The sequence below is a fragment of the Neopelma chrysocephalum genome, unplaced genomic scaffold (assembly GCF_003984885.1).
Source record: "Neopelma chrysocephalum unplaced genomic scaffold, ASM398488v2 Primary Assembly neopelma1_25, whole genome shotgun sequence".
Taxonomy (NCBI): Eukaryota; Metazoa; Chordata; class Aves; order Passeriformes; family Pipridae; genus Neopelma; species Neopelma chrysocephalum.
The window spans coordinates 33,217,026-33,230,980 of record NW_020897694.1 but is presented as its reverse complement, the minus strand read 5'-3'; the positions used below and the strand labels follow the sequence as shown (position 1 = coordinate 33,230,980).

General features: G+C 38.7%; 1 protein-coding gene across 2 annotated transcripts in view; it reads right to left on the bottom strand.

Moving 5' to 3' along the window:
* Positions 1 to 13,289, bottom strand: part of OCA2 (OCA2 melanosomal transmembrane protein) — a 171,123-nt gene extending 157,834 nt beyond the window's left edge. Inside the window, exons 1-2 of one of the 2 annotated variants that reach the window (XM_027674837.1) lie at positions 13,212 to 13,289; positions 12,000 to 12,286 (exon numbers count right to left, since the gene is read on the bottom strand). In XM_027674837.1, coding sequence (XP_027530638.1) covers positions 12,000 to 12,265 — 266 coding nt within the window. In that variant the 5' untranslated portion in view covers positions 12,266 to 12,286; positions 13,212 to 13,289. Of the gene's footprint in view, positions 1 to 10,641; positions 10,691 to 11,999; positions 12,287 to 13,211 lie in introns of those variants that run through there. The other variant, XM_027674838.1, reaches the window with a different exon arrangement.
* Between the last annotated feature and the right edge of the window lie 666 nt (positions 13,290 to 13,955).

Here is a 13,955-nt window from a genome sequence, read left to right as displayed (position 1 = left end):
TCACAGAGGTGATTTCTTTCCATGTTGCTCCTGAAATAGCATATTCTTGATGAAATGCCATATAACCAGCTATGTATATTCTAAAAATCAGCACGGTACCAAAGCTAAATAAATCCTGGACATTGATCATTAAAAAAAATAGATAGTATTGTGCTCAGTAACCATGTGGACAATAACTCTTCACATGCACATGAAAATTCCCGGCCATCCAGGAATGAGGTTACATCAATAAAACTTCAGTCTGTGCTCCCAAAGTAGAAAAGGGGAAGTGTCAGTGCCCCTGACTTAAAAAGAAAATCCTTCAGCAAGGGATTATCTGCAGAAAAGGGGAAAGCCCATCCTGATACGGTTATGTCAGCAGCTTCCGTACCAGTAGCTTCTGTACGAGCAGAGATGCTGTGGAGCACAGCTAATATAGAGATTTAAAGACAGAAGAAATTTTACATGTGTTTTGATTCCTCAAGCAAATACAGTGCCTGAATAATTTACTAATTTTTCATTCAAAAACACCTGTTAGCATTCTTAAAAGGATGAAAAAAAGTATTTACATTTTAAAAAAACAAGTCTTGTCATTTTCCATGTGTTGGACCAGACAGTTATGTAGCTATTTGATTATCACCTCAAATGGATCAAAAAGGTTTAGTGTTCTTGAACAAACAGCTCCTCTGAATAAGAGAAATCTGAAATGTAAGAAAAAGTACTAACAGAACACGGCATCTCACACATATTTTGTCAACAGTCACTGCATCAACAAATGTCTTTTTTAATACAGTCTGCATGGGCACTTTGCAAAAAGAAATTATCCTCAGAGTGTGACGCAAGGAAAAGTGAAGCATAGTCTGACCATATGGAAGTGCAAAGGAAAAAGTGGATATTGAAACAACAGAACAATAAACAAAGTAACAAAACAAGACAAAACCAAAACAAACAACAACAACAACAAAGAGGACACTAAAATGCCCATAATCAGATATTTTTATTAAAAGTTACTGTAGAGGTAGCCCTTCTGTGCCTCAAGAATCAACACAGAATAATAGTTTTTCCTCTACATGAAAAAAACAGTTTAAAGCCCAAATAATGGAATCATGTTTGAGTCATGGCACTTAGAAGTAGGCTACAATTGCAAAGAAACATTTTTAAAACAAACAAACAGAAATGCTTATGAAAAAGCAGAGATCTATAGCACATTTTCATGGAGAAAAGTATAATTTTGTACTATTTTAATATTAGGGAATGCGAAAATTAATTAGAATAGTGGAAGAACTAAAGCTACAGAAATTATCTCCTTCAGTTGCATTAGGAAAAAGTATGGCTGGAGAGAAAAAATATCATGACACAGAGCAGAGCTAAAAGAACAGATTTTAACTTGAGTCAAAAGCATATAGACAAAATTTTAAGAGGACACTGATTTAGAAAGAGTGGACTCCATCAACATTTTTTCCTCATGGCAAGAGGTATGTTACAGTCTCATCTCTGAGGTGTTACTCCAGTTTATATATTAATTTATTTTGGTCCACAACCAAATGCTGTAACCACAATAGGACAAAGTATACTCCTACTTGCAACTTTCTTGTTAATGAAGACTAGATGCGATGTAGACCATAACACCCTGAAGACTTAATTTCTGAAGAGATACATATGCAGCATGGGTAGGATCCTGATGATTAACTTTGAGTAAAAGTAAATAAATTCCATTATATATAAGGAAACTGGTGTCAATACTTAATGTTGATGATCTCAAAGCATTATATGTATGACCTAAATCTTCCCTAGTTCATACAGAGTTTAGCAAGCATAAAGAGACAGAATTCTCTATTCTCCATCCTGTCTGCTTGAGCAAAGAAAACATATGCTGCCAATGTATGCAACAGAAAAATGCATATTTATATAATATTACAACATAGCCCTTCCCTTTTAGCTTGGAAGATTAAAGACACATCAGAGAAAACAGAAGGGTATTCCTTGTTACCCTCATTCTGGTTTTACTATTCTTTTTAGCAGACAGATTCACTAAATTCAGGTTTATGCTTTTCACTGTAAGAGGTTTACATGATGAACCAGCTGTCAATAAATTCCTAAAGAGGATTGCAGGTCACATGTCACTGATATGAGTGAAGAGGTAGAGATACTCCTATCACTTCTAGAAAGATTAAAAACAAAATAATATTTGAAACTGCTTTTACTTTTTTATTTTCTCAGCAGCAGAGAAAATAAATTACTTAAGAACACAAGAGTGAGTGGAAAAGTCCCCGCAAAATATTTACCTACCCTTCCCAAGAAAGTACTGTATTAAACCAGGATTAGACTTCTTATAATAAATTCCTCAAAAGCCTAGTGCTTCCTCCTCAAACGCCAAGTGCAAAGCCCTGCCAGACATATCAGTTCAATGTAGCTGCCAGCACGGCCATCTGAGAGAAATGCTTTCATAATCCCCCACTGCCAGAGCTCCATGTTGAGCAAGGGAGTCCTTACAGAAACTCTGCTCAAGGATACCAGGGAGTGAATGGCAGATGGGCTGTGTTTACTGTCCTTACTGACTAGCACAGAAAAAAGAGTGGCTCTGAAAGTGGGAGGAAAAGCCTTCAGACTTTCACAGCTGCTTCTGGATGCTGCTAATTCACAGACAGGACTGACTCAGTAGCTTCAGTTGAGCTTCTGAAAACTGTGAGTGGCTGTAACTGCCAATCTGTTTCCTATTTCACCCTGCTCAAAAGAAATCATATAAAAATGTGCAAGGGAAAAAAAATAAAACAAAAAAAACCAAACCCAAGTGCTTTACTTCTGAACCTACCCAGTTCTGACAGCCCTGGCTCCAGCTCACGGTGCTGTCCTTGATTTAGCTTCAACCTGCTGTGGACAGAGCTCTGTGTGGTCTCTGTGTGCTGCTGGTACATTAGCACAATTAATGCATGTTGCCCCTGTAGCTCCATTAGCCCCTATGAAGCAGAAAATTGCTTGCTTGGTCACTGGCTGTAAGGATTTTGGTGACTCATTTATCAGCTTTTTCTGTATTTCAGAGAGTAAATCACTTGAGCTCCTTATGAATAGCAGGTTTTTAAAAGAGCCATATGATTTGCCAGACTACAGAATGTGACCCTATTTTTATTTTTTTTTACTTCACTGGCTAATTTATTCCATCTGCATTAATCTATTTTTCCATCAACTACATTCAATTTAACATGAACTTCAGTTCTTAAATGCATGACCATCTTTATCTGGGAAATTTTTGCTGCAGTTGAGGAATGATTTCCAGTGCTCCTAACACAAGAGGACAAAACACTCTGATGTTAATTAATTCTAATAGGAGAGACATTTAAAATTTTGGACAAATTGAAACATCCCTATTGCCAGCAGAACTATGTTTTAAAACATCTGCTCCTAACAGTAAGCTATGAAAAGAAAAAAAAGAAAGGAAGAAAAGGGTTCTTTCTGTACCCCTTGCAAGGTAAGATTGTTTTACTCTATGAGGAATCATAGCCTTCCATGTTTTTATCTTGTTAACATGTCTTTTTTTGTTTGGAAGACCAAACTGTAAGTACTCACTACTAGAAGATATTCAGGGTAAGCAAGGAATGCTGCTAACTTGGCTATCCGGCTTCCAGGTTTGGGACTCACAGGTTCATACTCTTTTTTTAACGGCAGCTCTGTGTGGAGTTGAGGATTTTTTATCATATCCCAGGACTGATTGTATCAGAGTCTGGCTTACAACAACAGCATTAGCTTGCTTATAACTGATTCAGTCTGTAGCTCACTACACCATGCTCTCACTCTGTATTTCACGCTATATTTCACCTTCACCCAATATCTTTTCGTAGCTGCATGGAAGGGTTTCCATTCATCCTTCCCAGTATTCCTACTGTCTCTGCATTTTATTAATAGTTTTTCTTTCAAATGCTTCTTCTTACACCTGTATCTCAGAGTCCTCTCTCTTCCCTCAGCACTAGCTCTCCACCAGTTTGGGCAGAGGCTGAAGCAATTTTTTTGGTCAGTATGAGCTAAGCTAACCAAGCTCTCACCTGATCACCCTGACTGTTAGGAAAGACTGCAAACCTTCCTGTGTTCTTCCTTCAGGCCCTTATATTTTCAACAGAATAATAAAAACAAAAAAATAATCCAAAAAGCTGATTATCAAGAAATTTTCTTAGAAAATAGAATACCTAAGTTACAGTTGCTGTTTCAATTGATGTTTTATTATATATTTCAAATGTTACATTGAAAAAAGAAAAAAAAATACGATTGCCTTGGAGTCTGGTGACCCGTACGCTTACTCAAGAGTTAGGAGGTGTGTGTTTAATACCCCTCAGAGCAGAGTGGAGATTGTACATCCACCCCCTGTGGAACATTCACAGTAAGGAAGCCCCAGTAACATTACTTCTTTTTTTGACTGTACCATAAAATAAAGCTGCTTTTGTCCTGTATTCTCTCCCTCTATGCTCTGCAAAGTTTGAGGGCTTCTGCTCTACCTTAGGTTCATTGAGGTTCATGGCTTAAATTTAAGTGACACAATCTTACTGCATCAGTCCATTTCTCAACTATTTTTGGCTTCACTTTCAGGTCTTGTCTTGTTCTATCCTTCAACCTCAGAGCCTGGGCCCACAGAAAATTTTCCATGTTATCATGCAGACCATTTGTTGCCCAACAACAGCTCCGCAGCAGCTGGCTATCCCCTTGGCCACCTGATGCAGTGGTATATGTAAGGACCATGGATCTCTAATGCTTTATTTTCCTTCTTCCTAGTCACTGTCAGCAAAGACTCAATTGTTCTTCCTAACATAAAACTTTTGCACATCTACATAGTAGAAAAATTGGGACAAAGTGGAAATCTCATTAGTTATTAATTAATATTATTAATTAGTATAATTTGACCACCCGCAAATGTGAAGTTATGATTTCTGCAAATTATTTAGTATGTCAGAGCTGCCACCTGCACACATGCACATCATCCAGGAACAAAGCACACAAAACAATTTTTCAATGAAAAAGCTTCATGGAGAGATACTGAGTATCTGAGTTATTTGCTTCATCTTACATAGCTAGGTACTCCTCACATCAGCTATTTAAGCCCCAGGCATTCCATCCTGATCAACTGTGACTGTCCCTGTGCAACACATTTCTTTTCAAAGTCTGACTGACTGGTTGGCTTAACCCTTCAATGTAAAAGAATCATTGCTGCCATTAAAAGCCTTTCCTTGTTTAAACAGCAGTCTACATGAGGAAAGAACTGTCCATCCCCAAAGAGGATTGCATCTTGTGCATTGCTGGCATCTTTCCGCAACTGACCTAAGAGGTCTCACAATGACAAGCCCCACACAACCGTATTATTAACTATTAGGAAAAGAGCAGCTGCTTGCAAAATTTAACAATTTTGTGCAATGTCACAGGGACTCAATTGAAACATTTGATCTTTGGAGATTAGTACACTACAAGTTTTTCACTGAGTCCGGAGTTCAGTTTTTAGCCTGACAATCGGAAAAATGTGAAGCAGTTAATTAGTACCTCCTATTTCTTTCAACAGCGCACTTAGACAAAACATTAAAAACCGTGGGGTTTTTTTACAAAATGTTTTGTCAGAATCAAAGAGCATTTGAGTGGCTGCATGGTAGCTCCATGGTTTTAGTTTGTCAATGGCAGAACAGAAATTGTATTACATGACCAATGTCAGATACCATGAATAATTATAAGAAATAAGCACTGAGATGATGAATAATACACAGCAACAAAGCAATTAAATAACTTTGAACTCAGGGAAAATTACTATGAGTGAGGACTGTTTCTGTATGTTTCATTAAAAGCAAAAACTATGTTAAAATAGTCTTTTGCTGAACACAGCTCTTTTACTCAAATGAAGTCAAATCCTCTCCTTAAGTTACATTGTATAACCAGATTTCAGTCTTCCTTCTGTTACCACTGTGAGATGCCTTTTTCCCAGGAAATGGGGAACAGCAAATTAGAATAGGGCAGCAGAATCTTGCAATAACTTATTTGTTTGCTTAATGTGATCTTTCTGTTATACTTCCAATCATTCAATCCAAAGTTTTGCTACAACTTCTTATTGCTTCTTTTGAGCTTTTTAGGTTTTGAATGGTATTTTATGATACAGTGGGGGTAACAGCAGGGAGCTCTAACCCAAGCTAAGAGTGTCTCAGCAGTCCCATGCCCCTACATGGTTTGCTCAGGACAAGCTGTGTTGTAGCCACCTGCCTCCATGTCAGCAACAAATATTTGAGAGATTGTATCTAAAACCAAATGAACCAAACTAAATGAATCAGCAAAGTTGTGACTTTAAAACTTCTTTAATATTTTCATTGTCCTAGCATTTAAAGATCCTCATGGGGAATCAAAACTCAGAAACATTCACTATTGACAAGAAATGGAAAGAAAGTCAGAAGTGCCATCATTTAGGCAGCAAGCAAGATCACCAGGAGTCACATGAGAATGATGATGAAGGTGGCAGTTTGCTGTGAATTCATCTATCTGTCCTGAACTCTTATCTAATGTTTGTGTGGTTGACATGAAAAGTCGGAATGGTTCGCACACAAACATGCAATTATGATGTGAAAATTATGCTTTCCCTGTTTGACTGTTGAACAGAGAATGATCCCAATTTGCTCTAATTGCCAAAGATCAAAATTAATCTTAAGATACACAAAAAAATATGGTTTTATTGGTTTTGAGGGTTTTTTTTCCTTCAGCCTTTTCCCCTGTCTGAAGAAGCTTTTAAATTGTCACATAAATTTTACTTATTTAGACAGAAACCATGTCTTCTTGACATCTAATTCTAAATCTCATAAGCATCTTTTAAAAATAGTAATACATCAACATAGTTAAAAATCAAAATTAGATTTATAATCCCTCAAGGCTAAAGGCATAACTTCACTCTCATATTGACTTTTCATCATACATATCTTATCCTCTCCCAGTTTCTCCAACTAACAGGAAATAAAATTGCAATCTTTCCATTGTATTGCTACAAACCAAGAATTTGGTAGATATTTTTAACTCACTGATCTTCTCATTGCAGACCAATCTCCCTACTGATTCTGGATCCACAGATTCAGGACAAAGGAAGAGTTGGATTTGGTTGATTTTTTTAAACTTTTTCTTACATAAATGAGCATTACATAAGTGAAACTGAGGGACAGGAGAAATGCTGAGACAAATAGTTTTGCTTGATGAAAAACAAATTCAAGTAGATTCAAAAAAACCCCCCACGACATTAATTTCCATTATCCCATACATGAATCTTCTTAATCATAGAATCATAGAATATGCTGAGTTGGAAGGGGCCCATCAGGATCATTAAGTCTAACTCCTGGCCCTGCACAGATCATCCCAAGAGTCACACCATGTGCCTGAGAGCGTTGTCCAAACACTTCGTGAACTCTGTCAGGTTTGATGCTGTGACCACTTCCCTGGGGATCCTGTTACAGTGCTCAACCACCCTCTGGGTGAAAAACCTTTTCCTGACATCTAACCTAAACCTCCTCTCACTCTGTTTCATGCTGTTTTCCTTGACTCCTGTCACTGATCACAAGAGTGAAGAGCAGATTTAATACCAGGCAACAATTATGTTCAAATTTACTCTTTGAAGTAAAGAGAACAAGTACTTTGAAAGTTGATTTTTAGCTCTCAAGGTGTTTAAATATCATATCATAATATATTAACACAGAACATGTCTAAAAAATGTTGGAGTGTAGGAATTCTTTATGACACAGCAGACATAAGAAAGTATCCTAGCCATAACCCTTGGGCAACAGAGGCTGACAGAAGTCCCGTGATCTGAAGGAGCTGGACCCTTCTCACAAGACCTGTAAAAGTTCTGCCTTATGGATTAAGCCTGGCTCCAGCAGAAATCAGAAAGGACTCTTGAGATAATTGTATCAGACCGTATCTAAACCCCTTTAATCCCTTTCCCCCTATGTAATCTTGGTTGAGAAAAACATTAACCTATTGGCTAAACTGCAGTAAAACTTTTGTAGCTCCCTAATTAACATAGCTCGTCCTCCTCATTAACATGTCCTGCACCCAAGACCCTTATATTGTGAGGCGCATGTTCAATAAAGTATTCCAGTTATACCTCATACTGGGATTGCGTAGTTTTTGGACCCCCACTAAAAAATACTCAGATACAGATTTAAAGACAGCACAACATACCTATCTTTGTTTAAATGAGACACAAAGAATAAAGAAAAAAACTTCCAAGGAGTATCATATTAAATGACCAGCAGATTCCAGGGCCAAATTCATCCAAATTCATCACACAGGAGTGGAGTAATGCAAAGTAATTGTTTATATGGGATTAAGAATTCCTGTTCATCTCATTTCTGTAGAGGTCTTTGATGCTTACGAACTCATAAGCCAAAAATATCTGATTTCACCCCTTCCTGTGGATCACAAAGGAGGATTTCAGATTTGCTTAATATAAAGCTACGCTGTTAAGTTTTTCCCACTAATGATGATGAGACCAAAGGGGCTTTTTGGGGGCCGCATCCCACACATACAAAGACATGATGGAATGAAGCAGCCTGTGTCTTTGGAGATGTAAGTACTGAGCAGAAGAGCATTGCCCATGCTGCCACAAAGCAGCGTGGAATCTTCCTGCAAGGCAAGGGGCTCAGGAATTTGCCTTGGACTAATGTCCATTGACTATAAAAGTCACTTTCGTGCAACTGCAATAAAAAAGAGCCTGGTCAAGCCATTGTTTAAAGGCTGAGGAAAATGAGACAAGTGAAGAATCAAAATACAGATTTCACTGCCATTTTTCAGTACTTTAAAACCTTCATTTTTGATAGTCCAAACATACACCTAGGCCAGGTGCATTCCCACAGAACTGAACGCCACTGGAGCTCATTCATAGTCCACTTCAGAGAAGCATGCCTACATTTCCCACAGTGAGCAGGACTGAAGGAAGTATGTTGCTCACAAGAAGGCAGACAGGTTTATTTCTGGGGGAAGGATGCTCTGGAAAGACAAGGTCATTGAAGTGACCCAATGTGAATGGTCCAGACCTCCTCACACAGAGCCATGGGAGCCTAAGGCAATGCAGTCAAAGCTGGAGTCAGAAGGTACTGCGCTTCAATATGCAAAGTAAATGAGAAGGCATTTTGACAGGCAGGCAGCTGAGATAATATGGACTAACCACAAAATACCTGCAGGATTGTGCTGCAGTCAAATGGAAATGTTCAGTCCAGGATGGGGTGGACACCTATGTACCCGGAAAAAGGGCCCCATTTAACTCAAGAACACTTTTTTTAAGGGTAATTTTAGAGACCAAGATAAATCCCTTGTTCTGTTAAACAGTTTCTTTGGGAAGTCTTGTCTCAGTGTACATTTGAACAATTTAGAGAACCTAGGAATCTTATCCCTGGAAGATAATTCAGCAATTTACACTAAGTAGATACATTAAAACAAACCATACAGATGTGCCAATTCAGTGAACCACTTAATGGGGGGAAAAAAAGGATTAGGTGTCCTCTTTTTTAATCATTAATAGTTTTCTTTGCAAGCAAAATAACAATTTACATTTAAAGCTTATTCTCATTCTAATGAAACTAATCAAACAACTCATCAGTGTGCAAAGGTTTATCCATGTTTCTATCTGCATTGTGTTGAGTAGTCCCAATGACCTAAGGGTCATACTAGAGGGGTCATACAGGTCACATCAGTATTTTAACTGCACCTAATGTATATTGGTTAAAATACATGCTAAGAAGAGCCTGGTAAATGTCATTTCCATGAAAGAAAAAACAACACCATAAGAAAAATCAATATTGGAGGAGCAAGAGTTAAGGATCAACAAGAAGAAATTTCAGAAGATCCTTTCCTGAGCCCTAATATATTGCAGTAGAAGATTAGATATAGATTTGTCTGCAAGGGAACATGGGGATGGTTATTTAATTGTGCATTCCTAAATCACACACACTGACTACAGTTTACTCAACAGGAAAACAGTGTTAGCAAAAGACCTGGAGTTACTTCCTGCACTCGCAGGAAGGTGGACTCCCCCATGATCTTGTCTTTTCCATCTCTGACACCTGTGACCATGACTACCAAACCATGGCTCATGGGTTCACAGTAAGTTCCATATGGTCAGTACACAAATTCATATCACTCACTGAAAAATAACAGAAAGAAGTTTAACCAGAAGGGTGAGAGCTGGTCCTGTGCCAGGATAGTAAACACCACTGGCAAACAGAGCTGTAGCAAGACATAGATGTGAATTTAATGAAAAAAATTGTTTCCAGATGCACTCAGTCCTTCCCTACCCTGCTTTCCTCCCATCCTCACATATATGTGGTAGTTACCATGCTCTTTCAGAACAAGACATTAGCTCTTTCCCCCCATATGCTGAACTGAAGAACTTTTACAAGATTTAGTCCTTAGTAAAATTCTTAGTCAATACAACAAATACTCAAACACTGAAAAAAATTAATTTCTAAAGTATTTATAGGGGTTTTGTGGTAAAGGTGATAATTTGATTAATTTTTTAATATTTGGAAGCATAGTTATAATGATTTCCAATTCTCACTCTGACAGAAACACTTTCAGATTTGCATACTGGGTTTGCTGTAGATAAGTAAGAACCACAGCAAAACTCACCCAGCTAGCCTGGCTCCCCCTTGCCCAGATCTGGGAACTTACCAAAATGCCCCGAACTCCCTTTCTTCCCAGTATAAGCACATTTCTTTCTGAGATGCAGAGGCATTAGATGCAGACAGATCTCAGCCCTTCTCAGCAAAGCAGAGATGTGACCAGCCTGCCCAGAACTGGGGGGGGAGCCCCAGGTCTACACTTCCCACATTAACATGAACAGCTATGGAGAACCACATGATGAGGAGGGAGGGAAGGAGAGAGAGAAACAAAAGAAAAGTCTGGGGTTTGGATAAAAATTCTAGCTGACTACAGTTAAGACCAAGGATTCTTATCTGTATTACACTTCTAATTCACTTTAATTATATCATTAAATAAATCGTATTTTTGTGTTTGTGTAATTTTAATTAGTTAAAAAAAATCTGATTTAAACATTAAACTGCTTTGAAATCTACCCTGTTTTTTCCTAATTTGTAGCCATGCAACAAAGTTCTCCAGCATCAGGTTCCAGAAATTGTGCTGGCACTCTACTCACCACTGCAATGTAGGCCATCTTGCTTGATGCAGACATCCCCAGGTGGCATTTCAAGGCCTGTGCTCTACAGGAGCTTGGGATTAGGTACAACACTTCTCTCACTTTAGGCTCTGTCAAGTCACCTCCAAAAATTCTCAAAACTACCTGACAAAGTTGACAGTCCACCCTGGCTGCCTTCCACTCACTGTGGTTTCTTCTGGTGCAAAGCTTGCTCCATTCTGCCACCAAAAGTGGTAACAAAGTGAAAAAGCAAAAAAGAAATGTTTAAAAAGCCACCTGAAATATTTTGGGGTCTATGAAATATTTCTAAATACTTACAAATAGAATTGCTGATGTTGTATCTGTCACAACAGGAAAGATTAGAACCTCTTCTCACCAACCTGCACCTTTGCTGATGCAGGAGAGGATACATGAGGAGCACACACACCTTGTACACTTGATAGGTGGTGTGTCAGATGTCACAGTTGATGCCATTAGTGGCTGTTAGTGTCACTTTAGTGTTCACAGCCCTAGCTGTAGTGATTCTGTTTATGGCTTTATGATGCATTTTTCTGAAACAGGTAAAGAGGTGGGATGTGAAAAATGTCTCTGTGTTTTCTGACACGAAGTAGGGAAGAAAAGCCAAGTGTCTGATCTTGAAAACAGAGCAAAATTTGCCCGTGTCTGCTATTAAAGGTGAGATTAGTTTAGAAATCCAGTGATCCGCAACCCCTCCATGGCAATTACAACTGCTCTGATATTCCATTAAGCTTCCAGTTCTCTATGTGGGTGAGAGAAACAATACTCACTTAATGAACGTACATATCTGCTCTACAAGGAAATAAAAATTAATTTGGATTTGGAGAAAAAATATTCTGTTTGTCCTTATTCTTACCTTCCCTGCATGGGCACAGGAGTGAAATCCTTCCCCAGAGCAATGCAACCATCCTCCCCTATTGCTGATTTTTCACAGAGGTTCTGTGGTTCTCCAAGACTCGCTACCATGCCATGATACTCTTTTAGTAGATGCAGCTCATTGCAACTTCTGGTCACTGTTTTGGCTGCCACCTTTGCAGACAAACTGGTTTGATGTGATGTCTGATTCAGCTCCATTTCTTGTTGTCTAGAAATTGTACTGTCATCTTTGTTATCCAAGTACATCTGTCCCTGGTGGGCGTTCTCCTAAAGAAAGTGAAAACAAGTATATTAGGATTAAATTGAATTGACTCAATGTTTACTTCAGTGCAAGAGTGTTAAAAATACCAAGGAGAAGATTTTTTGAGTGCATCTTTGGATATTTCTCCTGTTGATTTATTTCCACCAGGAACATTTCCAATGTTTTAAACATCTTGGTAACTTCAAAATTAACCATTATAAGAAGCATTGAAACAAATACAGGCATGGGTCTTCTACTTTTTTCTTGTCTACCCACAAATTTCCCATCAACTTGCACTGACTTGTCCCATAAAATAAGCCAAAATCATCTCTCCATCTGTGGCACAATAGTCACCACTGCAGAACACCTTCCCAGCTTACACCAGCACTGCTTCACCACAACGCAGCTTTTCTCCAGCAGCTACAGTGACAGCAGCCTCATGGAAGACACCACTCTCCTCTCAGCCCCCGAGTTCCCTTGGAAAAGCCCTGTCATACTACCAATCTGCTTCGGATGATGACCCCTCGTTAAGCAGAGAGCAGGCACTTGAGTTTCATGAAGACGGTATGCTGCTCCAGCAGTTGCCAGGGGCATTCATGAATTGTAAATCAAATCTTGATGAAAATTAGGTTTTATTATATGATTATTAATGGTGATTATAACAACAAAAACCAGTGCATAACAGTCAAAAAGCTTTTATGTTCTCATAATTAAAATTCAGTGTGAAAACTTATAAAAAACACTTCAGAATCTGACAAAATGCACAAATCCAACATGATAACTGAGTTAAAGATCAGTCTGTCTTAAACACACGCTGTGGAGTTTAATCATGGGAATATTTCAGCATAAAGTGCCAAAACCACTGCAGGGGACAGCAAGAGCTTAGGAAACAGGCCCGTCAGCCTCCAACATCCCTATGATGGGGGAGCACAGCCTTGTCAGAGCACATACCTGCTCCTCCCTGTGGAGATCTCAGCACAGGACACACAGGTAGACTTGCAGGGCTGTGGGGCAAAAATAGCACAGTAATAGTCTCTGCTTCAGTCCCAGTAGGAGAAATCACTTGAAACAGAAATAACAAAAAGCTAATTATGATTTTGTGTAGACTTACGCTCTCGTGACCTTGCAGGCTAGAAGGTAATGGAAGCTACTGAAAAAAGACTGCACATACAAGCCGCCACAAACACAGGTCTTAGCTCCAAGCAAAGGCAGGCTTGCTAGCCAAATCTGAGTTAGAAATTCCCCAGGTGACATTTCCTTCCCCAGTCCTGCATTTCTTTTTCTTTCTATTCTCCATGCCCTTAGTTCATGTATCCTAGTCTTTTTCATCTGTCCTTACAAGTAGATTGACAAACTTGACTCTTCCCATAATTGCATAGTAGCTGGAGTACTATGTCCAGTCCTAGTCCCCACAATTCAAAAAGGATGTGGACAGACTGGAGGAGTCCAAAAGAGGACCACAAAGATGATCAAAGGGCTGGATAAAAGACTAAAGGATTTAAGAATTTTCCCCCTGCAGAAGTGAAGGCCCAAGAGAACCTCATCGTAGTATTCCAGTAGTTAAAAAACAACTAAAAGTAGACAGGCTCTCTCTTCACAAGGAGCCACATGAAAAAGAGGCAAAGGGTACAAGTTGCATGAGGATATAAGAAAGACATATTGCATCTCAATATAAGAAAGACACTTTTTACAGTA